At 38.4% G+C, this 27792-nt stretch overlaps 1 protein-coding gene across 2 annotated transcripts; it reads right to left on the reverse strand.

Moving 5' to 3' along the window:
* Positions 1-345: 345 nt before the first annotated feature.
* Positions 346-27710, reverse strand: LOC102781856 (protein tweety homolog 2-like). Of its 2 annotated transcripts, none has more exons than XR_015718993.1 (15): positions 27599-27710; positions 27300-27506; positions 24266-24438; positions 18673-18784; positions 12731-12951; positions 9410-9505; positions 7860-7932; positions 5910-5979; positions 5767-5822; positions 4492-4584; positions 4316-4408; positions 3264-3406; positions 2961-3146; positions 1721-2863; positions 346-1483 (listed from the first exon to the last, which is right to left on the reverse strand). XR_015718993.1 is itself a non-coding variant. In XM_006791364.3 (15 exons), exons 2-15 carry the CDS (start codon positions 27426-27428, stop codon positions 1403-1405), a joined length of 1605 nt encoding a protein of 534 aa, XP_006791427.2. In that variant the 5' UTR covers positions 27429-27506; positions 27599-27710; the 3' UTR covers positions 346-1402. The 2 variants fall into 2 exon arrangements, 1 of the variants encoding a protein (XP_006791427.2); XM_006791364.3 differs by having other exon boundaries at positions 2785-2863.
* Between the last annotated feature and the right edge of the window lie 82 nt (positions 27711-27792).

The following is a 27792-nucleotide window of genomic DNA, read 5'->3' on the forward strand; positions in this document are numbered from 1 at the left end:
TTTGTTTTGATCAGCGGCTGCCCAGCCAATTAAGTCAACAGCTTGCAAAGAGTTTATTGGTTTATTTCAGTTCAACTTATAGCACTACATAGACTTACAGGTGCACTGCAGGACACAGCAGCCTCTCTGATCAAAGTGTTACAGAAAACATTTCTGACCACACTTTTCACCAACACTGACTACAGCCAGAAATGTATCAGGTTAGGGATCTCTGATGCAGTTTATTCTATTCCCAAGGTGCATAGAGAAGAATAAGATTCTGAAGTGGTCAAAGTCTTGTAGCATAAAGAACAATTTTATTATATTGAAGTGAAACAGGTGAATACTTCAAGGACACATGTTCGCAGTTGTGTGTTGTGCATTTTTTGATTTTTGAGAAGTCTGCTCTTTTGAAGAGCTGACAGAGAACTGTGCCTCTAAGACTCCCATTGCCCCGTGCTATATCTCCAGGTACAGGTTATCACACCAAATCCCAGCCACACTAATGAAATTACTGCAGCAGGTCTTTCTAAGACATCAGTGGAGAGCTAATAAGTAAACAATGGATCAACAAGTCTGAATATAGCATTTAATCATGAGACTTTCTGTATACATTAGCAAACATGAAAAAAAACAGACATAACACAGATTTATTTAATAAAGTAGAGAATGTTCCTTGCATATTCAGTTTATTCTTTAAAAGCTAACTAGTAGCATTGAGTTCTGCATTCCAAAGTTTCTTTATAATTATTTGTATGGCCAATTTTGCTTTAATAGTGATAACAGTCAGTTATTATTTTATCATCTATGCCCACCTGACTTTTTGTTAAAGGCATCTTTGGCTAATGAAAACAAAACTATAATACTTGGTATTTGTTTTATTAACTCATTCATATTTTCCCATATCCTTTCAAACTGCACCCTTGGAAATTACAAAAAGGACAAAAAAGAAAAGATATTGCTGCCAAACAGAAGGGATAAAGCAAAAAAAATAATAATAATAATAAAAAAAAAATATCAAATGCCATGATGGAAGTCAGCCACTCACTTTACATCAAAATACTGACCGATGATTATATCCATGCACACCACCAGAATACTGAAAAGAGTTCAAAGACTGTGGATTTTGGTTCATAGAAAAGCTTACATTTGAGCAACAGTATTTCCATAAACCATGATAACGACAACAACAACAGCCTTCAGATGAAACTGAACAGTCCTCTATATTAAAAACTTTCCGTGCTTTCCAGGGACTGCATTAGTGTGTCAGTGAGGCAACTACCTCATATTGCCTGCTTTAATGTCTCAGATTGGGACGGCAGGCTGTCACTCCTGCAAACAGAGTTATACCGTGACGACAGCCTTGTCGGTTGAAGCTTAGCATCTCAGATGAAGCACTGAAAGGGATTCAGTAGACAGCAGGCTACACCTGAAAATCAGTCCCAAAGTGTCTAATCTGGGCATCAGTCATGGATAGATAGGTAGCTCTCATGCTGGGTGAATACTGCCAGAGAAATACATGAGAAAAAAATCAGTTTAGAACATATGCACTTTAAAAAAGCACCTTCGATTAGCATATGACATATTAATATGTTATTAACTGATCTAAGCTTGCAGAACACCTGTTTTAATTATAAGCTAGTCTTTAATCAAGAGTTTGTGGAATCAGGGGATGGTACTATAATGATGCGAGAAGTTAAAAAGCAGGAGGGCATAACAAGTTAGAATAAGTTACACTCACATGCAACACTCTGTGGGTTAAACAGTGCCAGGAAGTCAAAGCTGAGGTACTATGGAGCTTTAAAAGGGTCCCTGAGCTTTGAGATACAAGTTATAAACATTTTGCATAGCAACCATTATTAGAAAGGTTTGCAGGGGGGAAAACATACAAAAATCAAGCAAATTAAGTCAGACAAGAGTGAAACAATGAGTCAAAGAATGGACATTTTAAAAAGGTGGGTAGAAAACATTGGTTAATATTCAATATTTAGATGCCTTATTGAGAAACTGATTATATAAAAGATAAGAAAATCACAGAAAAGTCACAGAAAATTAAATAAATTAAATAACAACAGAAAAACAAACGTACTGCAAATGTGTTTTCCAAAATAGCAAACATTTAAGTAACAGGAACAAATAACACATCTTGATGCATGCTGAAAATGTGATTTATAGAGGAAAGAATAGGTTTGAGCAGAGTCCACGTTCACGCTCTCACACCTCAAACGGTGTTTCAAGTCTTTGGCACACTGTGAAAGCTGTTGAAGCACTGAGTCAGCCACACAAGCAGAAAACTTAATATAAAAGAAAATCAACCAACAGAGACTTTAACTGTGGATTTACAAGTGTTCTATCTATTATTTATCATTTAGCCCCAGCATTGGATGCACATCATGCACTTCTAGACTATGAGGCTCCTTTAAAAATAGATACATGATGTGAGATTGAGCTGGCAGTATTGCTTGTTTCATCTTTAGATCTCTAATCTGACCTAAACTATTCCTTTTTGAGAACCAGAAATACAGTCCAGTGAAAACAGCCAAATGTAAAAAGGATATATGACTGTAGTTACAGATTAGTAATGCACTAAAAATGAACACACTTCAGTCAACAGCCAGTAGATGTCAGTCTTCCATCATTTACAGAGCAACATAACTCCCTTCACTAAATGTTGTTGTGTGCGGTGTATCAACATTGCTACATTTCTGGCACATGCTTCTTGTTAGTACTGTAGTGGGGCTGAGGCCAACTATGCCATCACTGCCATTAAACTAGGGACACTAGAGCCCCGTAGGGCCAACGCACCGAGGGAGGCGGGGATCCTCTCCCTATCAGTGGTACATTCTCATACCGAGGGGTTCCTCCAAACAGCATGGACTGATTCCTGTGAAACAAGGACAAAGAAATTAGACAGAGGTGAAACTCATGCATTAATAAAACAAGAATAAATAAGCAGCGTCATCATTTGCTATTAAACTTACATGTATTCAGGGGGTGACATTACACTAGAAGTTGACTGAGGAGGTGGATGAAGGCTGGCCTGGCTGCCAAGGCTTGTGGTATAGCTACAGAAACTGTGCGTGTTGGACCTTCGGGGGTTATAGGATATCCGACGAGCTTGGGGGTTGAATGGATCCTCCTCATCTATGTCATCGTACTCCTTTTCCCTGCATGAAAGTGTACACCCGTGCACAGAGACAGAAAGAGAGAGTGCATGCGTTAACACTTTGCAGAAGTGCACTGTAGGCATTACTAATGGGGTAACGGGGTCGCTCAGCACTGACCTGCTGCCCATTAGTGTCCACACTCGGAAAATTACACACAGCATGGCAGAGAGTGCGCAGGCAGCCAGAAGAGAAAACAAAGAGAGGTAGAGAAGCCCTTCCACCCCATCATAGCACACACCCATGAGGGTATCAAGATAGTCCTAGAAGGATATATACATGCACACAGTCAATACGGTGAGTCACTAGCGGACATACTGTATTACTTTTGACAAATGACACCTGTGCAAATAATATTAAATTCCTTAAAAAGGCCAGATTATGTCTATGTTTAGACCATGAACAATGTTACAACTGAATCTGAAATTTAACCACCTCTCTGAGGAGGGCAGTAGGGCTGCAGGATTTCACAGCAGAGGTACCAAAAGGCAGAACTGAGACACGCAGACAAGCTCATGTTACTCTGATGATATGCATTACACAGATGCATTCTCATTTCGCATTGCTCGTTATATTTGACTAACAAGCTCTGAGAAACAGTCTTTGAATTTGTCTGGCATGTGTACTCAGTTACTGCATAAGCCTATATTTGCGGATCCTCATTACCGATGTTCATTACACATAACTATGGAATGTTTGTAGCCCTCCATTAACCATCATTTTGAGTTATTCCCTAATCTGAACCTGATCTAACAATAAGGCAGCCCTAATATCTTAGCTTATCTTTATGGATTTGTTTAATCTCTGGTAGGAAGGATTTAATAGAATTACCAGAGATCCAAAAACCTGCTTCTTGGGTTCCCATTACCACAGCAGACTCGTATCACAGCAGATGAGATGCTATTTTCATTAAATGATAAAACTCTGACAAAATGAAACCTGCAAAAGCCATTTCATTCCTTTTTCAGTCTGGAAAAACTGGAGGCGGCAAATAGTCGGTCTGTTACATACGTGGTGACTGACAATTTGAGTGGTGTATATAAATGTCAGCTTATGTGAAGTACATAGAGATAACGTTTGGAAAAATCAGTCAAGCTGGCCCTCTGAGTGGCTTTGAGCTACGCTACAAAGGAGTCCCATTAAAAAGTGTCCTGGTCAGAATCTGACCTTACCTTATGTAGCCCACGGCAGTCCAGCAAGGCTGTTAGCTTGTGTAGACTGAACTCTGTTGAGTTTAATAGTCGTTGGATTCCCAAAAGGTCTCTCTGTACAACAAGGTATAAAAGGGGAGAAGATGATACACACATTTCCACAGTCTAGTGTGAAAGTCTGTTAGCCAGCTGCGTACCTCAGCAGTGGGAAAGACCCGCACAGAGAACTGCAGCAAGCCTTGAATCTGGATTTGCATGGTAGTCAGGGAGCGCTGGCAAGTTGTCAAAGACTGGGAAAACATAATCACTCCAGCATCACACACATAGATATCCACCACAAACAATAAGAGGATCTTAATAAGGAGGGTATTTTTTTAAGAGCAGCATGTCAACAAGTAATTTGGTGTTAAGTAAGGCTTTATCATGTGCTTAACAGAGGACACATTTGTTTCCAGACAGATTATCTTTTGCCACCAACCGTCTCGCCCACCACTCTCCCACCTCCCATTAGCACCACCAACCCAAAGCACAAACAAAAGAGTAATATTTATACCAACTAGGCCATCAGAGAAAGGATCATCCTTACCTACTTAACAAGCATCAGTTTAATCCATAAATGGGTACGATGATAACCAAGCATGTAATGCATGTAATAACTACTGGTCATGTATTTATCCTCCACAAAAATCAGTGAATAGATGTCACACAGATGCAGAATCACTCATGCAAAAGAAATCCTCAGACTATACAAATAATACAACACATAAGAAGAAGCACTAAATTCTCTGAAATGTTGCCAGGAAAGTGTGTGTGACAGGAAAATGGATATAACTTGAATCTGGGCATCAGATTCACAAATAAAGCAAAAGAAAACACACAGAGAGCCAAACATGGATTGATGTTTATTAGACGAGGCTATATGTCTAAGTGAGTTCTGAATAGCAGGAGTTAAGTGCCAAGGTTGTGTTATTCAAACTGGTTTTATTGAGACTGTATGACAGCTGTCTTTCTGCAGTTTCTCTTCAGAAAACAATTTATCTGCATTTCAGGCACCAATAATTAGCTTGTTTGGAACATGCAAAGGGTTCTCAATGTTTCTTTGAAAAGGCATACAAACAAAAAATGATGATTTATATCTTTAATCTCAAAAATAAACCAACACAACTTGAGTGCTCTATGAAGAGCGGCTGGCTTAATGCAGGATGTCAGAAAATTGAATAAAAATGTTTCTAGCAGGAGTACCAGGGGGCAAAAACTTTGCACAGGGTATAAGATGCAGATAGTTTTTATACACCTATACAAAAAGAAGCATACTTTTTCAAACTTTAGCATTTTGCATGATTAAATCAGAACTGAGGGCTCACTTTGGCCTCCAAAAAGGTATAGATACTTGGCATCTAATGGTAAATAAATGAATAATAAGAGTCTGCAGTGTGCTAACACAAAGCTAAGATTGGACTTTTAGTCAGTACCTGTTGAAACGGGTTTGGTAGATTCGGACTGCAAAACAAATAATAGTGTGCAACATCTAGAAGGTGAAAGAAATAGAAAGATTAGCATTTTGTTTAAACAGCTATTGACAGAGAGTAGAAATCTGTCTGTGGACATTAATTACCTGCACTTAGAAAATCCTTGGTATGGTTGACAATAAACTTGTCTGGAGACACACAAAAGTCACTTATACCCTGTAGGAAAAAAAAGGGGAAAAAAACAACCTACTATTATATACACCAGGAAGCACATATAAAGTGCAAAAACTGTGTGGTATAGGAACAGACTTTAAACATTATTGACCGTGTAGAGCATGTCACGCTTTGCTGACCATGGGTGAAATCTACTAAATATTTCCACGCGTTTTAATTCTTCCCCAGAGAGCTGCTAATGTGCATGCATAAACAGTTAGGGGTCAAGATCATGCAATTGCTGTACACTTAGTACCCAGAACATAAAATAACCCACACAAAGCTATTATAAAAAAGCAAATATAACAAAAATAACCAGAATGCTTTGTCATATGCATGGATAATTCACAGCTGGGGAAACAAGATACTCTTTAATTTTATTAAGTTAAAAGAGAACAAAGAATCTGTTATGGTGAAGGATCCAACATCAGTTTTATATCCTTTCTTATTTTATGACATCCCCAATCAAGAAAAGTCTTTCTAGAGCTTCTCAATGTAAATGATAACTCAAAAGACAATAGCCAATCAAAAGTTAAACAGTACAGTATGAAATTACAAATAAAAAGAAGAAAGAAAAACCTAGGTTTACACAAAAATCAGTTCTACTTCCTGTTCTAGCCTTTCTACTTACCCAATTTTACTTTCAGATGTTCAACACACCCTTAACTCAACTGTGATCATGTGACTTTGTTTTCTGCAAAAACCGTACAGCACCATGCGAGGCACCGTTATCTCATTATACTAGCGGGGACATTTTGTTTATGCTAGGACTCATCAAATATGTATAAATTTATGAATATTTTCTAGGACACAACCATCATCTACCTTCCTTTCAAAATGCACTGTGTTTTTGCACATGCAGGTTTTTTTCTCTCTTTTTTTTAAATAATGATGTGCAGGTGCAATATGTTTTCTAGCTTGTTTTGCATGCTGTCCTACATTTCAGCTTCAATCATTCAAGACTGTTCTTTGATAAACAACTGTGACTAGCTTTCCTATAACAAGAGCTAGTCACAGATTGCATTGAGAGTACCTCAACTTAAGACAAAACAGAGTTGGAGGGAGAGCTGCATGCAAGAACAACAAGCGTTAAGCCTGAAAGGTCAGAAGTTTTACTGCAGAGTCCTTTTTCAACTATAATGAGGGGAGCAAAGCAACAGACGCTGTCCAGGATTTTGCACATTTGGCTTTACATCTGCAGAGAAGCTCACCGAGAACCACAGATGTCTGTGAATCGCACACATGTAGTTAATTTCAGGTTAAAATATGCTATCTTCCCCGCTCTGTTTCACCCTCTCTTTTACTGCCTCACTTAAAACAGCTGTCCAGATGTCAGATCCAGCAGGATAATCCACAGATGTTTGGTTTCTCGGCGTGGGGGATGGAGGAATGCTGGAACAAACGGGTTATTATTTTTTTTTTGTACCCCAGACACTGTCCCTAATACGAGCACCATTAAACACACCAACTCCAGATGCTCTAAACACATGGTGTACAACCAGGAAGAGAGAACAATCTTTCAGAAATAAGGGGAGCCTGAAAGATAAAATGAAACTTTGGACGATCACAAAAGAGATTCTGAAGAAAGCAGAGGTAGCAATTAAAGGAACAAAAGTTCTTGGTTTACAGGAAGGCTAAGGGATGATGGACCTAAAAGACTAAGGATGTGTAATCAGCTTTACTGCCTGGGTGACCTTGGAAAGCGAGCCATTGTAATCTAGACAAACAGACACAGACACTTTTTAAGCTGCTAAGATGTTCATGTATTGTCCAGGTTTACTGGCAGGCACTCGTTTGGGGTTTTATTTAGAACCCCAACAGTCTAATTTCAATATTTCTAATCAAAGTGTACTTCAGAAGTAACAGAAGTATAGTTTTCTTACCACAGCTGTAGCAGTGTCAACTCCCAGTGAGGCCCAGCTCAGAATCAGAGACAGTATAACAAAACCAATGATCCTAGTGGAAAACAGCACATGGGAGTGAGCGTGACAGATTAAGCGATATAGGGAGAATCACATAAATCACAGAATCAGATGAATCAGTTTTCCTTTGTGCCACTGATATTCAGCCCCATGTTTTTACCCTGTTAATTTAATTAAATCTTTCCAGTTTCTCTGCTTCTGTTTTGGGACTTGTTCTCCTTCTGCCAGGAGACAGAGGCTCAGCTCACATGGTGCATTGTAAGTGATACAAATATAAATGAACTCGTAATTCTTTGCATTCTTATCTTGATATCCCTATATTTTTTTTAAAAAATACAAGCTTTAGCAAAAAGAAGATTAAAAAAAGAAAACGAAGTAATATGGAATTTAATAACTGCTCAATAGAACACTTAATGCCAAAACAAAGGATAATACCACTTGAGATTTGTTTCTTTGGCCATTCGTGCATTCCTGCTGCATTCCAGCACTTTTATTCCCTGTATTTTCTATCAATCATGTTACATAAGCTGCCAATCACTACAAGGTGTCACAGTCAACCAAAAGCTCCCACAACCTTTGCTTTCCCTGACCCTTCTTTTATCTGATTCCTTTTGTTGAAAAAAAGTGACAAGTTCAACAAAGTCAAGTAAACATTGTCTCACAAGTACGAGTTTTACAAGAGACCACTGGCATAAGCTTGAAAAAAAAAAAAGAGGCTATGAACATGAAGTAGACGAAACAATAAAAAGGAAGAGGATGCTTCCCCCTCCCCCCGATGAATATTAAAAAAAAAAAAAAAAAGGCAGAAGAGGGCTTTGCTTCTCAACTCACTCCACGGACCTTCTTGAAAGCACCAATAAAGTAGACTGAGAGCACTTAATAATTAGTTAAGGGAGCAGATTCATCCTACTCAGCCGATCAATAGGCATTAGTGAAACCCATCAGAGAGGGATGTGAAGAGCGAGCCTGAGCATCATCTGCTAACACTGACACGCAGGTTGCAATAAATTGGGCAAATGGGAAGGGAAGTCTGAATTGTGGGTATGCTGGTCAGACATCAGTGTTGGTTCAAAATACCTGTGGCAATTCACTAAATCAAATGTTCAACTCTTCTTTCAGAGGTTTGCATTTTACTTCACTTGGTTTAATGTGTGTGTGTGTGTGTGTGTGTGTGTGTGTGTGTGTGTGTGTGTGTGTGTGTGTGTGTGTGTGTGTGTGACAGAGGTGGCCTTCACCTGCATGTGGAAATAAGGCAATTCACTGAGGAGAGGAGTAAGGCCCAGTGCCTTTGTAAGTGCTATTTGAAGATGTAATGCTATCATTTTTGTTGTTAATGGAGTGACCTATACGGTGCCAGAGAAGCTGACTGGTGCCCTCTCTGTCTGAAGTCTGTGAGCAAAGGCCGATGAAAACAAAGATGTATTGCGAGGTGGGTGAAAGAGAAGAAAAGAACTCACACAAAAGATGTACAGAACAGAGAATACCTTTACAGAAACAGTCAGGGTACCTACATGATCAGCAGATACTGAGAATGCTTGGCCATACCCAAGCACATGGCCAAGCAGATAACCAGATCCAGGATCAGTAGCAGCAAATAAATCAGCCATCTACAAGACATGAAAAATAAGCATTTTATTTACAGATGGCATATTTCATGCAAATTTACAAGCACCAGGAAGTACTGGCTGAACATATGTCTGCAACAGTATTCGTGAGAGCTTTGTGTAGTTTATCAGCATTCATGTCGCATAGTTACAGCCCATCTGTTTCAGGTAATTTCCGGCTTGTTGGTTTAATAATTCAACACCAGAAATCTATATACATTAATTTTTAATTTTCCTTTGAAAATGTCCTTCACAGGAATAGAATAGCCAATGTTTGTGAGTGCGTTTGTGTGGTCTGACCAGCCAAACACAGAAAAATTACCATGACTATTTGTTAGCTCCACAATTCCAGCATACTGGGAAAATAAATCTATAATTTCCAAGAATTAGACATTATGGTCTTTTAGCGGCATTGTGTTGAACATGATTACTCTTAAAACGGCCATTAGAAATACAATGACAAGATCCTCAAGGTGACACAATATACTCTCCCAGCCCTTTCTACAGTTTGACTTATGACCAAACATAATTAGTAGGGTTTCTAGTTCAAGTAAGTGTTGGGATATTTCAGTCTGAAAGTCAACGAGTTCACAAAACCGTCACTTTGATTATAACTGTGAATATTTTGTCTTTTTGTTGTCTTGAATAATGACATTTGCCGTTTGCACTGACAAAACAGGAGTCCAAGCTCACAATCCAATAGCTGCATGACACTCGATTATGACCCAGAAGATTGGTGTCAAGTATCTGCAGTCTAAAAGAAGATGTGGTAACAGGACACAAAGAACGAGTATTGGAGTATGGATGCATGCAATTAATGGAAGGGATATTATGTCTCTACCGGTGGTACAATGGCAGCTATGTTTGAACTTTTTCAAATGTCATGAATAACAGACATCAATACTGTAGCTGATATAAAGGAGTAGATGAAAATACAGAAACATGTACATCCCATTCAAAGGGATTTCCATAACCTATACACATATTTAACAAAAAATAATAATTATCTTATCTTATCACTCAAGTTAAAATAGATGAAAGAGTTATTAAGGTGTTCAAACACATAGAATGATGTTTTTATATAAGACAGTTATTACAGAGGAGTTCAACTGCATCAAAAACCTTTAGTATGTGGCACAAACACCCAAATCCTCTGTAAACAAACTGAATATAGAAATGCATCCGATGCTGTCTAAAACTACCTACTGTGTACATAACTATGGGCTAGGTGACTCAAACAGCTTTCCACAGAGACGGAGAAATGAGCCTGAAATAAATGGTGCTTTTAACTACCTTGGTGCACTCGGCTACATATGCAGGAGGAATGCATATATTCACAACTTTAGGGAAAGTGATTTAATTTAACTGTGTATACTGAAGCACTTGTAAGAAATGTTTGCAATAAAATACCTCCATAATGTACAATTTTTTTTTTTTTACCTTCATCAGCATAAGTAGTATAATCTTTCATTTTTTTCACCTTTCATCCAGCATTTACTGGCTGGTGTATTGGAAAACATGTTGGACTATTAACATAAACACCTAAACAACCTACTTCTGGCATGCAAGCTGGGAGAAAATAGTCTGAGTATTTCAAATAACCACTCATTATAACAAAAGATATGCATGAGAGCATCTCTGAACACACAACATGGTGTGGTCTTCTGCAACAGCAAGTCCACAATGAAAGGCAGGAACTGAGTTTATAATTTGCATGAGCTCACTAAAATTGGACAACAGATTATTGGAGTTGCTACCTGACTGGATGAGTCTTGATTTCTGCTATAACATCTGGATGATAGGGTCAGAAGTTGATGTTGGTAGTAAGAAAACACGGAGTCATCCTGCTCTATATCAACAATTTAGGTTGGTTCTAATTTTCTTGGCATACTTTCAGCTCCACAGTCAGGGCGGTCTGAGTATTTCAAATAACTACTCATTATACCACAGATATGCAGAAGAGTATCTCTGAACACACTGAACACAGTTGCATTAGCTCAATAAAATTATCCGAATGTTGCAATTTTACTGCAACATTCACATGGCAGGGTCAAATTTTATGTAAATAATAAAGCATATCAATGGGATGGCTACAGGTTGAAGACATGAAGCTATTCTGTATCTATAGTTATGGGAAAGAAAAGCAAGTCACCAGGTCTCAGCCCAATAAAGCACCTCTGGAACTCTTGTGGAACCGGAGCTTCACATCGTGGATGTGCAACAAAATCTCTGAGGAATGTTTCCAGCACCTTACTGATTATATGATACAAATAATTAAAGCAGTTCTGAAGGCAAAAGGGTGTCAACCTGGTACTAGTAAGGTGTGATGAAGCAGCTGGTGAGCATATTCTATCAGCTGAACCTAAAAACAGCACTTTAGTTAACATCTAAGATGACAATTATATTGTATGATCCCCCACACTGACACAAGATAAACCCTAGCTCCTGAGTGGCATTAGGCAAGTGTGACTCAGGAGCCTCTCTTGTCACTAATAAATGAATTCCTACAGCTGAAGCTACCACATCACCCTGAAGGAACATATTTTCATCGATTCAAATCTACGCTTAAAATAAAGTGGGCAACAGGCTTGCTGGAAACCTTAGTGCACAGCATGATCTGTCTTTAAAGTCTTATGCACTTAAATATAAAAAGAATCAACAGAAGATCATAAGAATTGATTCACAGTTTGATACAGCAGCATTTTAAGCTTTCTAAATTAGCCTCTACTAACAACTGAATATTTTTTTATTCATTTGGAATAATTTATTACTGATTGAGTTTAATATTTTTTCTCTGTTTTCTGATTTGATTCTTTTTATCCCTCTTAAAATTTTGAAATGAACACATTTCTTAAAAAGAAAACAGCATCAGTATTATAACTGGAATGAATGTGAGCACAAGTCTGCAGGTAAGGAGCTCATTAACAGTGTAATAGTCACTCTGCCACGTATAACATTTTATGAGAGCAATTCATATTAGAGTTGAACCCGCACAGTGGGGGGAAAAGCTCAATTTCAGCTTTCATTTATTTAGCAATTAGGAAAAATAGCTTTTCCGGTCTGTGTTCCGGATGGGAGATCAATAAAATCCCATCTGCTGTGCCTGTTCTGGATCACTTACAGTCCCATTCTGAGCAGTGCATTTACTTCATTCACATGCAGATCAAAAAAAAAAGAAAAAAAAGAAAAAAGTGCACTACCCAGGGGATGTATTAAGGCACCACCTACCTGTAATACTCAATGAAGGCTGTCTGGTCTGCAATGGCTGCCAAGTCAAAATTGGTTTTGTTGATGTCTGGAAGAACCGTCAGCTCACGGATGACATTGTTGACCATCAGCTGCATAAAACGTAAAGCTTGGAGGTAGTCAGGCCTCGTAGAAAAGATCTCATCCAGGCGTTCCAGGTGCTGTTTGAGTGCAGTTTCCACATTGCCTAGTGAGCTTGCAACCTAAAAAACAAAAAGCAAAGAGAAATAAAAAACATAAAAGAATGAATAGAAGACCACGAGGACAAAATAAAAAGGCAAAGGGGGTCAAAAGAAGTAAAAGAGAAAATAGGGTCAGAATGAAACAGGAATATAAACTCATAAACAAATATCCTTTTTAAAAGCTGATTGAAAATATAGAGAAAGGTGAAAGAAACAAAGAAGCACTCACTCGAGAAAAGATTAACTTTTCTCCTCAACCATGTGTTTTATTCAGATAAACAATGTTAGAGTAGAATACTGATAAGAAAACCGGGGAGACCTGTTATCACACAGGTCTTTGATAGTGAGAACAGAGTGGGTGGAAGCATGGTAGAAAAGAGCAAATACATTTTTCTTTTTTTATTTGAACAAGAAAAAAAACAAAAAAGAAATAAAAAAAAATGTGACACAGCAAATGCTTCTACTTTCACAGCAGCAACAGAACTAGAAACAAGTAGATTTAAACACTAATGGGAAACATAGTTAAAACCACAATATCTTGACCTCATTATATGTATTATTCTCTTTTAAAGTGATATTAGTAACTAGAGATGGCACAATACCACTTTTTTATGTCTGATACCGATATCATAAATTTGGATATCTGCCAATACCGATATGAATCCTATATATATATCTATATCTATCTATATAGATATATAAATATCTATATATATATATAAATATCTATATACATATATAAATATCTATATAGATAGATAGATAGATAGATAGATAGATAGATAGATAGATATAGTGTGTTTTTTAATCAATAAAACTGTTTTTTTAATATCTTGCTGCTTTTTGAATAAGTTCATACTCAAGTTAAAAAACAAACAAACACTAAAGCTATTCCCTTATACCTGTATGCAAAAAATACACTGCACCCAAAATATTTCATAGTTTAGCAATACTGATCAATCTAATAAACTTAAACCTACTCCATCCTCCCTATTCTGGTATCTTAAAGAGTAAGCAACCTAACTAATAAGGTTGCAAACTCCCAGCAAAAAAAAAAAAAAAAAAAGAAAAAAAAAATGGGAACCACCCACCCTCCACCTTATGATGCTTAATCAAAGTAATCAACTTTAATTTGATGCAGTGTGAAAAAAAATGCACAGAAATCAATTATTTTTCAAGAATAATTAAATAGATTCAACAGCTTTCTTCAACAGAACTGCAGACTGCACAGATCATACCTTCCCAGAGGAAAAAGTAGTATAGCTTACTAGGGTATATTAGACTTAATAGTTACTATATACAGTAATGGACTTCTATACATTTTACATCAGATTAAAACTTTGGGTGTAAGATTCAGATAATTATTTATTAAAAGCTAGACTTTTTAATGAGAATAAGAAAGAAAAGTATGTCTTTGTGCCCCCTTTTCCCTGTTAATGCCCTATCGGCCCCCCTGGCTAAACTTTGCTAGATCCGCCCCTGCACAGTTACCAGCCGTCAGCTACGTAGAAAAGGATCCTGGTGTAGAAAGTAATATTAAATAAATTCTAACAGCAGCTTATCAAGCTTAAACGTGCTGCTGTTGTTTCCTCTTTCTGGCGCGAAGTGGGCCAAAAACAAACAAGAGAGAGGGACTCGTGACAGAAAAGCCTGATCATTGATCAGTTTCATGATTGAAGTAGCAGCAGGAGAGGGAGAGAAGAGGCAGTCGCTCCATATGGTTGTTAAGCTTAACGCGGGAATGCTTTACAAACATTCAGAGATGAACTTACACACTTGCTTTATTTCTCTCTGGGATAACTTCCTCAGAGATGAAATGCTGGATTGGTAGCGAGGCTACAAATACACACAGCCGCTCGATCACGTGACGCATACTGCTCCGACGTACTACGGTTATGAGCTGAGTTACACTATGTCGCAAGTTTTGTAGGTGCTTTTTTGATATTTAATGGATCGGATTACATTTTTTATTTCTCTCTGATATCCGATCAGTAATTTACGTCAGTATCGGACCGATACCGATATGTATAAGATCGGTCCATCTCTATTAGTAACACAATCTGCTCTGCAAATGTGAATGGAAGGGTAATCCTACTGTTGAAAGTGAAAATATAACACCAAAGCAAGCACATCGCAATGTTTTTTAGATCATCTCATCTCAGGTCATCTCAGTCTGGTTTCCTGTCAGACAGTGAGTTCACTGTACTCAAATGGCCTGTGCAGTCACCAGAACTCAATCCAATAAAGCAACTCTGGGATGTGTGGAGTTGGAGATTCACAACATGGATGTGCAGCTGACAAATCTGCAGCAACCATGCGATCATGTCAGTGTCTGGTGAGTGCATTGTGGATACTGCAGTAGTTAAAATTTGGCACGTTTCACTGATTTCACTGATTTCACTGACCTGCATGAAAGGCAGATACTTTTTGAAAGCAATAAATACGAACATATTTCATATCTCGTCTTTCTAAAACTGGAATTTGGTTGGAATTTGCAATGTGTGGCCTTCTATTTTTACTGATACTTTTACACAGGGATGGAATGGGAAAGAAATTGGCCAGATTGAGATTATCATCAGTCGGATAAACAACAGGGAGCAACATGTTCCTATCGGTTTAACTTTTGCACAAAGACTGGACACTGGGTAAAACAGCCTAACATCTGTTATATTACAACCTGGGTTGTGTCCAACTGTATCTAGCTCTAAGCAGGGACTCTATGCCAATCTATGTCGCTAATAATGGTGAATTATTTTCAAACCGTTTAAAAGGATATCGGTGGATCTGTGTATCTTTAGATTGAGGGAAATTTGCGATTTCCAGTCTTTGTGCTAACCTAAGCTGCACTATTTATCTGTTTAAGGAAAAACCTTCAACAATGATTAAAAAATAAGCTTGATTTTTGTCAAAAAAAATTGTGTACTTTTAGATTAGAAAATCTCTTAGAGATCTCCAAAGCTCAGTTTAGTTTGACACCCCCACCAAAATGACTTTGCTAGAGCACTTAACGTTACAGTGAGTAGGAGGCCCTACTAATTCTGAACAGATGCTACTTTCTGTATTCTAATCTGTGACAGTATGCAGCAGCTCTGCTTTTGTTATCTATTATCTTTCCTCCATTATAACCACGGCTTCTTCAACACATTCAAGAATACTGAGGAAGCCTGTGTATTCTCACACTATGAAAACTCACCACAAAGATAAACACGTATCTACTTCTCCTTGACACTTCAACTTTTCTGATTAAATTTTACTGAGCTGAAGTGCCTGATGGTTTGAGTAAGACCTTAGAAAGTTGATCCATGTAGAGATGCACCAAAGATAAAGCCCCATTTTCCAATCCAGCTATCCCAAGGGGTGGAGCGTACGATTGCCAGTAAAGTGTTCTCACTCCCACCTCTATGTTCATCATCCCTCACAGCTCCTGCCACAACGCCTCAAATCTTATCTGCAAGCCTGTCTGCCTGCCTGTGAGAAATTGGATCAATCAGCTAGCTGCTCTGGGTGATCCACATTTCCCTAATCTCGACTGTCCCGTCTTTCTTTAAAATGGATTAAAGCTCGCTTTTACTGAAAGCGGGTCACAAGGAGGAGTCTCCATTTTGGACATGGCTGTTAAATGAGACCGATTTGGGGCTCAGAGCAGCTCTGCTCAAAAGCCCAATTTAACATGCAACCGAATTGTTCTGCTTAATGCCTTCAGTGATTTCTATATAAGATTAACTGTATTAGGTGTGACAATAAAACAAAATATAGCACTTTAAAGTGAAGGGAGGTTATACATTGAGAAATAAGACCCCGAGGAGAGACATTTAAAGGGAACTGATGTATGGTGCAGGAAGCCGCAATCATTTTGTTCCAAGAATCACAAGCCAGCTTTCACTTTCAAAAGAAGAAGAATTATATGTAAGAGAGTTACCACTGCTGTATATTGGAGGCACACATTTTTATCGAGTATGGCTCCCATGTTTTTTCATCCATAATTTTGCGGAAGCACTGAAGAGCCCTTAATATTGCAACCTGAACACTGAATATAAGGATGAAATATAGATTGCTGTGAACATTCAAAGCCTCAATAGCAAAGGGAAAATTGTCTTCCTTATCAAATATTTCCTTCTATGATGCATGATAATCCCTCGCAGAGTGTAAGAGTGCATATTTTGTGATTAGAAGAGCCTCACAAAGCAATCAGTAGAGCCAAACAGCTCCTACTGTAAATCTCAACCCTCACTGGAGCCCCGGGCAAGTAGAGATTGGTTGTTCTCGTTCCCATTTACTTTACAGATATGATATTAACTCAGAATGTGAAATGCAAATCAGAAAAGGAAAATAGTCTTTATATTAAAGCGAATTACTGAAATAATTAACTTTAATCCAATAAAATATCAATGAAAGGTCAAGAACACAACCAAACACAAGTTAAAGCACCTTTAGATTTGCAGGAGTACCCGTCAGTAAGCTCATCAGCTCTGTAAGTAGAGTACACTGCATCAAACTATAATTTTACAGAGAATGCTTTTGTATCCCCGGGGGAACATCTAAGCTTCTCATGCAGCCATAGTATACAGTACATCATGCTCTAGGATCAAATCAATACCAAGATACCTCAGAGAGCATCAGTAGCAAGGATGCAGAATCACCAAAGCCGAATCCCATTTACTTCCCACAGCACAAAACCACTACACCCTTTTCCAGGTTATTTGCTGTACCAAGCTCAAAATAATATAGTACAACACAAGGGCCCAGAAATATATACAGCCTATTATGAAGGCCATAATGTTTTAGTTTGTGTGTGAAACTGCTTTAGAGAGGTGTCGATCCAACCTCATTTTTGAGGCTACAGTTTGTGATGCTGCTGAATATTGCATGATAAAGAGAAATGTTTGTGGTGATAAATGTTGTCAGGCACATTTATATCAATGAAGGATTAAACTAACAGACGTTTCCCTATGACCATTGCACCAAATCAAGACCTTACTTTCTAACCAAAAATGAGGAAATATGCATCTTTTTATATTTAGCATGATCACTAATCTGTTTGTGTTCATACATTAATACAATATGCCTCCACATGAGTACTTTAAGAGCACGTGTGATACTGACACCACCATGTACACAAACACACACATATAGTGGAGATAGAGACTGAGCGTGATCGAAAGAGCAGAAGCTTAGCATCCATTAATGCACTGCAGATGGGAGTTAATCCTCTCCCTGCTCATTGTGATTATTGCTTCTTGCAAGGCCCTTTCCTGATGCCTTTGCACTCCTTCCTCTTCCTTTCCCACATCAACCCTAAGCCTCCCAAACAACTTCCTTGAATGCAGGTCAGGACTTGTACAGAAATAATCCCTATTTACAAATCCTGAGACAGCAGGCACCTCAATTCCTTTACTGTGACAAAAAGTGGATACAGACCCCCTGTAGGGTGGTGCTGCTGCATTGAGACAGATGCACGGCCCATTAAAGTGGAGGAGCTGCGGTGTTTATCAGCTGTAAAACAGGGCTTTATCGTTATGCTTCTGCCATTATCAGATTGTTGGTAATTGGCAGTAATATATGAAGCATTTTCTCTGCAGAATTCTCTTTCGTATTTTTACACAACTCTGATACACGCTTTGCCGGTTCATCCCACAATTACTCAGCTGTTATAAACAAAGCATTTGAGAACACAACACATTTGATTTTTTATGATTCTACAATTGCAGAAATATAGCGCAGAGTTTGGCAGGGTTCTCTCACCAGATTGTTGATGTTACCCAGTGTGCGATTGGCATTGTAGAGTGAATAGTTCATCTGGTACACCCCATCGTTGGTTTCACTGTTCCCATAGAAACCCACTCCAACAGCAGAACTGGGGAAGACAGAAATTCATACAAAAATAAATCAATAAAAGAAAATATTGGTATGTATGGGGTCATTACAGTGGAACTAAGATGAATGTCATTAAGTTAAAAAAGAAAAAGAAAGGGGATGTAAGTTTTAAACAATGCTGCATGTGTTAATGCAATATTATCAAAGAGTATAATTTGTTCTGCTTTGATTTGTTCTTTGCCCTCACTACATTATGTGCAGCAAAAAATTAAAAAAAAAAAATTAAAAAAAAATCGCAGCAGATTATAAAAGTACATTTTATATTCTTCCTTTCTTCAGTTTCCATCTGCTTTGCTTATTGTTATCTTTACCTTTTGCACTTTACCTGAAAATGACTTTCCAGTACAAGTAAAAGCTTTTCAACTAAATATACAGTACTGTGCAAAAGTTTTAAGCCCCTGCTTACATTTTGCTAGCAAAGCAGGAAATGGGTGCTGTGATTTATTGAAACGTGCAATCACAAATGGAAATACAGTATATAAGGGAAACAGAGTTTGGTCGTGTCCAAATTCATGGGCTGCATCCTCCTGAGGACCCGGCCTTCGCGGTCTACGTGGGCCGGGTCCTCAGGAGGTCGGGTAGGCTGGAAGTAAATGGCTATGGAATTGGACGGTCTAGCCTTCTCGATCTACTCCCGCCCTTAATTCAGAGTATTTCCGGTTGTCAGCGCCACGGCACGAAAATCGAAAATGGACCCCGAAATCTTTCTCCGTTATTGTGTTCATTTTTAATTATCAACGAGCTAACCCACATTCTCGCCTGAAAATATGTTTAAGGTTTATTTTGTGGCCCAGAAAGATTAATAAGAGTAATTTTAAAACTGGAGCTTGGCTGGGCCGCGCTATTAATTCTGGGATATGGTGGGCCAAGAAGGACACACCCGACCCATCCTTCAAATTCGTGGAAAAGGAGGACGCATTTGTCGGCTGCATTCGGAGGAGTCTACAAATTTGGACAGCCTTCGGCGCGTCGCTGTGACGTAATCGGTCTACAAATGCGGCCTCAGGAGGATGCAGCCCATGAATTTGGACACGACCCACCTTGTAATTTCTCTAAGCAGTCTTCAAGAACAGTTCTCCAGGCTTCTTGAAAGAAATTTAAAGCTCTTCTTTGGATGTTGGCTGCATTTTGTTCCATTGTCTGTCAAGATGATCCCTCACTGCTTCGCTAATGTTGATGTCTGCATTCTGGGTAGGCCAGGCATGCTTCTGCTGCATTGGGAGTGTGTTTAGGATTGTTATCAACTGGATGCTTTCCAGACTGCATTGGGCGTTGGATCAACATGACGGTACTTTTCCGCGCTTGCAATTCCATCAATTCTAAAAACATCCTCTACACCTCTGGCTGAAATGCAACTCTAAACCATGACAGAACCACCACCGCATTTTACATATGGCGGCACTCACTCCTGTACCCCTTCTCTGAGGTACAACATAAGTACTGATGACATAAATACTGACGACTAATTAAGAAAAAAAATTTCAAATTTGGATTCATAACTCAGCAAGGCCCAAGTCTTACTGAGCTGTAGATATGTTTTTCAGTCCTGCTACTTCTTCTTGTGTCTTCCATTTGTTCAGTTACCTCGAACTTTTTAAAGACACATTACATGCTATGCCAAGTTTTTGACCAATAGCTCGTTGGGAATCAAGTTTTCTGTTATGTGTAGACACACACTAATTAATTCCATTAATTCATTGCAAAATATTACAAGAAAGCATGTCTCCTTTGAAGCTATATATGTATAAATAAGACTGACTTGTACAATATAATGAAATGTTTTGTTTGATATTCAAGCAGGTATGTAAATGGAATATAAAATCCCTTTTTCTTACCTACATTTAGCCTTTTGAAACTACGCCTCAGCCCCTGTAATAGGGAGGATTAGTGTCCTAACCGACAAAGAAAATGCACCCCTACTGCTAACAGCCTACAGTTACATGAGCAGTGTTACAGTTCTCCAGTAGGTAATAGTAATCCCTGTATATAGACATGAGTAACATGTCCAAATACATTTTGGGGGTGCATGGGGGGATAGAGTCATCAGTCACACCACAGAGAGCACAAGTGCAGAGCTGGACTCCTTTCTTATATCATATGCGCACGCACGCACGCACGCACACACACACACAGGTAAATGCAGTCCTTGTTAACTCTCACAGTGACTCATCCTGAGAAGTTTTAACACAATCTGTGCTGCAAAATTACAAATCACATAAACAAACAGTCAGATAGGCATATGGCACGGCTAACAGCCTCCGCAGTGAGACAAAATTAAGTCAGAAGAAGTCAGTTAAACTTCTGTGACTTCTTATTTTATCTTACACTTTAATGCATCTTGTCAGGTTGTGCATGTGAAATAAATCATTATGTGCATGCGTGTCATTGAATGTTTTGTGTTGTGTAGCGAGTTTTAAATCAAAAAGTGAGTATCAAATAAAACAAGCAATTTAAAATAATGATCTTCACATGAATTTGTAATTTTGCCATTTCACATGAATGGCTGTCCTGTGTTGATCTTCCCTGGTCTTCAGGACTGCAAAAGTAAGTTAACCGACTGGTTTTTAGTCTTTGCCTAGGTTTTTTCTTTTTTATAGACTGTTCACAGACAAAAGCTCAGTAGGTGTCTAGCTTTCATTTACTGCAACTAAAACCAGAATGTGTTCTCACAAAAGCACAAAGAAGTGACAATGACAGAAAAAAAAATATCTCCTCTGCACAAGGACAAAACTAACAACAAAAAAAAAAGAGTAATTTTGAACAGGAAATAGATATTTGAAGAACAGTAGCGTGGGGAGTTCTGAAAAAAAAACCCACACATTTAGGTCCATACATTTTTAGACAATGAGATTTCTCTTTGTCATTTTGCTCCTGTACTGTACACCACCACAGTACATCACCTGCTGGGGAGGAAACTGTAACATCCTGAAAGACGCTGCTTTGAAAGGCTGGTTATGCATTTCCAAATGAAATTAGATTTAGTTACGTCAGTGGACTGAAGAGCCTTTGCATGAAAAGAGCAAAAATAATTAACGTCATTAACTTCTTTAATTTCATTTGACATTGTTCTCCTAACTTAGTTCCGTACAGTTTTGAAAAGGAGATTTAACATTTAAAAAGCTATTTGTGCAATATAGTTAACATGTGTATGAAAAGAAAAGCTCAAACATAAGCTTCACCTTTGTCTCACTGTCGCGTTTTGATCGAATGGCTGACTTTAAATGACTGAAGCAACAAAAACATCCGATTTCACTCAACTGTGAACAGACTTTTAGAGGGCACTGTTTCTTTTTGTGTTTGCCAGAATCCTGCTGCTGTTATATTGTAAGTAATAAAACCCACAGCTACTAAACTAGCTCCCTCGGGTTAGGACAGGGGGCACTGGGGACACAATGTGTAACAACCACAATCTGAAATGGTGTCGATGTTGTTTAGTGAATTACAACATTTTCAGCTGTTTTTTTTTTTTTTAAATAAATAAATACATACAATTGAATGACCTTACTTCAGACTTTTCAAGACATCTGTGTTCCAGCTGATATGTGGTGGTCTGGACAATAAGCACTTCATTAACCCCGTGGCCATCCTAGTGTCACATCACCCACAATAAAGGGGCGACTAATGACACAGTAATAAAACAGTAATGAGACAGGACATTATGGGGCAGTGAATCCTCCAGGGAGGCATTTGTGTTTTGTGGTTGTGGAAAAAGGTTCTCTGCAGCAGTAGGTGTTTAATAGAAACCAACACACTAAGATATAAAACCATAGAGAATGTGCACACCAGGATATTTGGCTTTGTTCCTCAAGAACGGCTCACGTCACAGACCGTACAGCAACTAAACGCTTGTACATTAGTATTCAAAGCTTAAGCTGAACAAATGGTTGGACTGGATGAACAAGTAATAACAGAACAATGCCTTGATTCTGGAGAGACCAGCACACTGCACCTATAATAAAGTGGATAACAGAGGCTAACAACGGAGGAAAGGGATTTTTGAATGTTAGATTTATTTTCTAACCATAATTTACCCAATTCATCCTCCTGGGGTCAGGAATAATCATCCGCAGAGGTTCAGCAGCTCTTAAATCCCTTTTTTCTATTTAGGTTCTGCAGCACAACTGAAATCTAATTCATTGCGAATATCACGCCAAGTTAAAAGCTGGAAAATGAATAGGGTTCTCATGAAATATAAATAGCTCTTTCTTACATGACATGAAAGTACAATGAAGTCTCTATTTTATGTAATAAACAACCCATGATATACAGCAGAGGACAAAAAAAAAAGCTGGACAGTTAGTGCCTTTTTAAACAAGGGTTTTTTCTGTCTCACTGTGTGTCTGCCTTTGCTCTGAAATATGTAACAAACACGCTCTCAGATGAACTGATCATGCCACAGCTGGAAAAGAATGACTGCACCATAAAACAAAAAATATGTCAAATAGAACATCTTCCCAATCTCTTATTTGCAAGTACAATTTGATGTAGAATAAGTAGAGTTCACTGAAAGTGCACTTTTACTCTGCTCAATCTAAAGTCATTTCAATATCATTTTTACTCATGGATATATTATTTAACTGGATGTCGTATGCAGCACTCCCTTTGTTAAAATGAATGCAATCCACTGTAACGAGCTTGTATACACCAGAGCTTCTTTGCTAACCCGTGTCATGCCCAGTCACTTAGTATTGCAGAACAACCGTGTGCGCTTTGGTAGTGGCTGGATATGAACAGAGGAAGTTAACAAAGTTAAAAAACCAAAGCTGTCACAAGCTTAAGTGGATCTTTACATAAATTCAATCAAGCTTTTTAGAGAAGTCATTAGATTACTGCCAAAACATCTTTTTCCAAGTGTGTTAAATCTTATGCAAAAAAGGGCAATTATATCAGGGACGGTGGCTCTGCAGTTCTTCTGGATGCTCCCTGCCTGTTAATGCTTGGCAGTACAACTGAAAACTAAATAAGAGCCAAATCCTTGGCTGCAAAAATCTGGTTAGGTAGAATATTTAACCGTACCAAGTTTTGAGGGGGTGTCAGCTGATGGATTTAACAGCCTGATCACTCGGCGATCAGCTGATTAGAGCACTGCTATGACGTTGTCACTCAAAAACTGAGCAGCTAAACCTGTTGTGTTTGTACACCACACATGGAAAAAGCTGAAACTTTGCAGCAAGCAGAATCAGTGGGGCTCTTGTTCCTGCAGCCTGCAATACTGTCAGTTTTATCCTAACCTCACAAATCAATAACATAATAAAAATGCATGAAGCTGCTGAAAGTAATTTAAAGCTTATTAGAATGTGAGCATAACTTCCTTTACTATTAGCTACATATTCAACAATAGCAATGCAGTCGTTCTCGGTTAAGAGAAGACACTTTTATAGCGTTTCAGAACTAAAACACAGCTTTTATAATACAGATGTAGCGTGAAACACAATAGCACCGTTTTGTCACTTTGACTCACCATATGATGAGACCTGTGATGACGGCAACCCAGGTGACACAGCAGGTATCAGGCCTTTTGGTGTCTTCATCGATGTCCCTGCGGCAGCAGCACAAGCACACCACGTATACTGCCAGAACCAGCAGGCTCACCCCAAGACCAACTGCACCGACACATGCTAGAATTATCAAAGACTGACACAGGAGTGTGGAGAGGAGAAAAAAAGTGCCAGAAAAACAGAGATGCCATCTGTTAAAGTCATGATTAAGATGTGATTTCACCCTGAAAAATATGTCAACAGCTTTTCAGCAGACTGCTTCTGCAAATATCAAAAGAGTCAAAGAGTATGTGTGGTCTGAGAATGTCAGGCTAGCTGACCCTCAACACCCGAAAGGTCGCCTGACAGCCCATCAGTATCAAACAACACTTGTGTGTAGAGGTATTTCTAAGGTGGAGTTTAGCCATCTCACTTATATCATGAGCATTAACACTACTGATTGCTGCATGCAGCAAAGAGGGCTACAAAAACTGGGTAAATGCGGCTCCGAGATAACCTTGTAGTGCCATAGCAAAATATGGACTGTGGCTCAGAGGAGAACAGAAATGATTCAAGGCTGTAGGGAGGAGGTGTCATGTGACACAAAAGCCTTTCATTAAGTCTTGTGATTTCTGAGTGAACAAAATATTTGAAGCCGGAAGGACAGATAGAAAAGGGAAACCACTGATGGAGAAAAAGCACAAAACTTTTTTTTATTTTTTTTATTTTGTTCCCAGTTTCCAGGCACACTGTAGATGAATCAATGCATATAGCATCTTAGCATTGTCAGTCAATCTGTCTATACACCACCCTCATAAAAACCCCTAAACATTTTAAAGTCTTTATACACTACATTGACAAATATTAGCAGCCTTCTCTTAGTGTTAGAACAAAAGTATTAAGCCCAGAAAATCTCCAGCATTCGTCACTGCTGAGAACATTTTGCAAGTTCAAAAGCATAACATCTGAACTCTTAGTTAGTTTAAAACAATCACAAGAAAAGCAAGACCTTGATTTTACTTGCAAATATTAAGTGCTGGAAGTTTGTATGCCCACAAGTTCACAATGTCTATTTCCGGCTGACTAAGCAGAGCTATTCTATGACTACAATGTCTGTGACTAATTATTCCGTTTGGAGGCATTGACACTGTAACCGAATTTAAATGATATTGTTTTGCATATTCTACCAAGGTCCTTCATTGTTCAAACTCTGTTCCGAGCAAAGCTATTCTGAGCCCCATATTGCTTTTACTTTCTGCAAACAAGTAAGCTAGCATTTGATACATTTCATTTACAAACTAGGTTATCAGATATTCAACCTGACATAGAGCAACTTGAATCATAACAAAGAGGGCCAAAGAATTGCAGCACAATAAAAAATTGTCTGTAGCTTGTTGATGCAAACTACTTTAAAGCCTTCATTTAAAAAAAATAAATAAGTGACTCCAAAGCAAACCAAACACTCAACACTGTAACATTATTTAAACTAAATAGGCAGTACAATAACGGTGCCAGCTAAGCTGTTCCACCTTAGCTCGCTTCTTGGCTGAGCATTTAATCTGATAATGTCCTTCTTGTTTTTGAGGACACTGCTGGTGAGTCCTGTGTTGCTGTGTAGTCCTTGATGGTTGGCTGTCACTAGAACTCAGTTCAGGGCCCCCATAAGTATGATGCTGCTACTTCCACTCATTCCTCTAATTTTCCACTCAATTGTTTTGTAATTAGACATTTAGGCACTTCAATTTCCACTTAATGCATTGCCACAATAAAGCAACAGATGCATTAGAGGGGGGAAAAGTGAGACAGAAAACAATTATGGTACGGTCATTCATCACAAGGTCATTGATCTTTTATCTTCCAAAAGGAGTGTTTGTATAAAGTAGGTGTAAGTGTGCCTGTCTAATTTAATTAAAAAAAACAGACAAGAAGCCTGCATTTGTAGCTGCTCTGAATTTTCCACTTTTCCCTAAAAAACTAAAAACTAAAACTAAACAAAAAAAAGGCAGACCAGCGTGTCAAATGAACACTGGTAATTACTTTCAGGTTTCAAAGAAAAGACTCTGCAAGAGCTTTAGACTATCTATGATTTGTCAGTGTAATGCGACACTGCTGGGATTCAATGATGGACCTCAACAGAAGACTATAGTGAAGGACCAACAGGGGATGTCTCTTGATGATGAATTTTCAACTCATAAACAACCCAGGGTCAAAGGAGGATGTAATACTAGTTTTGGAGTGCTTTCTACATTTGTTTCAGAACACGGCACAGGAAATAAGTGGTGTAGGAAGCTTGTTTTTGTATGATAAACTAATATGTTAATAAATATTATTTTTAATTAGATCTGTAAAGAGTACTTTATGCCACAAAAGAAATTAGCCGACCACAAGGTTTTCATTTGCTGTCATAAATTAACTAATGCAACGTTCATTGTCTGGCTCATATGAACTCATCATGAATTATTTTAATTAAAATAAAATCTGTCAACCCATCCTCACTACAGTTGGTAGGAAAAACGCTGTCATCGCTCTCGTGGTGTTGCTTCTACTATTGTTTTCTCCATAATTTTTAAGAGGCATTTAGGAATCCAAACATACAGCTGAGTAAATGTACAAATGAATTTGTGCTGGACCAGTAAGACAAAAATATAATATATAGAACCTGTCTTAATTCTGTATACACACAGGAAACAGACATACCAGAATACTGTTGTTTACTACATGAGCCAGCTTAGTTAATACAGGTCATGTGTCCTATCATGTGAGAACTGCAGGACGACGTGGGTTCTTAACGCTCCAATATCTGGATCAAAGATTTGAGGGAGATACACTGGTGGCTCTCAGAGAGGGTCAATAGAAAAGCTACATGTAACCGAGGCAGACTGTCTAGTTTTTGTGTAACGGCATATCTAAATATGCCTACTACTGCTTTTGAAAGTCTCCGATGGACAACAGCCCTGATTTTCTAGTGAGATTATTTTGAAAATACGTGCGCCTCTATCCACAACTACAGTTACCAACCTGCTGATAGCTCGCCTCCTCCGGTTTGAAAGTGCTGTCGACCGTCTGGAAAAAGAAATTGAAGTGAGGGAAATTGTGCAGCCAGTAAGTCCACCATGGAGCAACATAATCAATCCTTGCAGTAGCCATTACTACTTCGTGGAAAAGTCAATCCGCCAAAACCACTGACGACGGGCTTCCTTCAGAGATGTTGTCACTCAAATATTCCTGGGTTTGATGAAAAGTAAAATAATGATAATAAAAAAACTGAAAATAATAAATAAACTAACTAAATAAATAAAATATAAAAGATCTACTACCCATAGACTTCCGATCTGTGAAATTACCACAAAGTCTCAAAGCTGAACTTCTCCTTTTGGCTGAATGTCACTATTTTCCACCTCGGCTCCCATAGTTGTGAATGAACTGCTGTCTTACAACTAGAAAAAAAAAACATATACACTGTGGGCCAAACATTTGCATCCCAGACAAGTGATCGTGTGACGACATAAAC

This window comes from Neolamprologus brichardi, chromosome 4 (assembly GCF_056152115.1).
Source record: "Neolamprologus brichardi isolate AB-2024 chromosome 4, ASM5615211v1, whole genome shotgun sequence".
NCBI classification, from domain to species: Eukaryota; Metazoa; Chordata; class Actinopteri; order Cichliformes; family Cichlidae; genus Neolamprologus; species Neolamprologus brichardi.

What these genes read in the sequence shown, in the direction of transcription:
- LOC102781856 (XM_006791364.3), bottom strand. Translation starts at nt 27,428, where the DNA reads ATGGCTACTGCAAGGATTGATTATGTTGCTCCATGGTGGACTTACTGG. An exon ending in ATCACAGGTCTCATCATATG is followed by an intron (nt 18,785 to 24,265) that starts GTGAGTCAAAGT and finishes TGTCTTCCCCAG; the next exon opens with TTCTGCTGTTGGAGTGGGTT. An exon ending in GGGTCTTTCCCACTGCTGAG is followed by an intron (nt 4,409 to 4,491) that starts GTACGCAGCTGG and finishes CTTGTTGTACAG; the next exon opens with AGAGACCTTTTGGGAATCCA.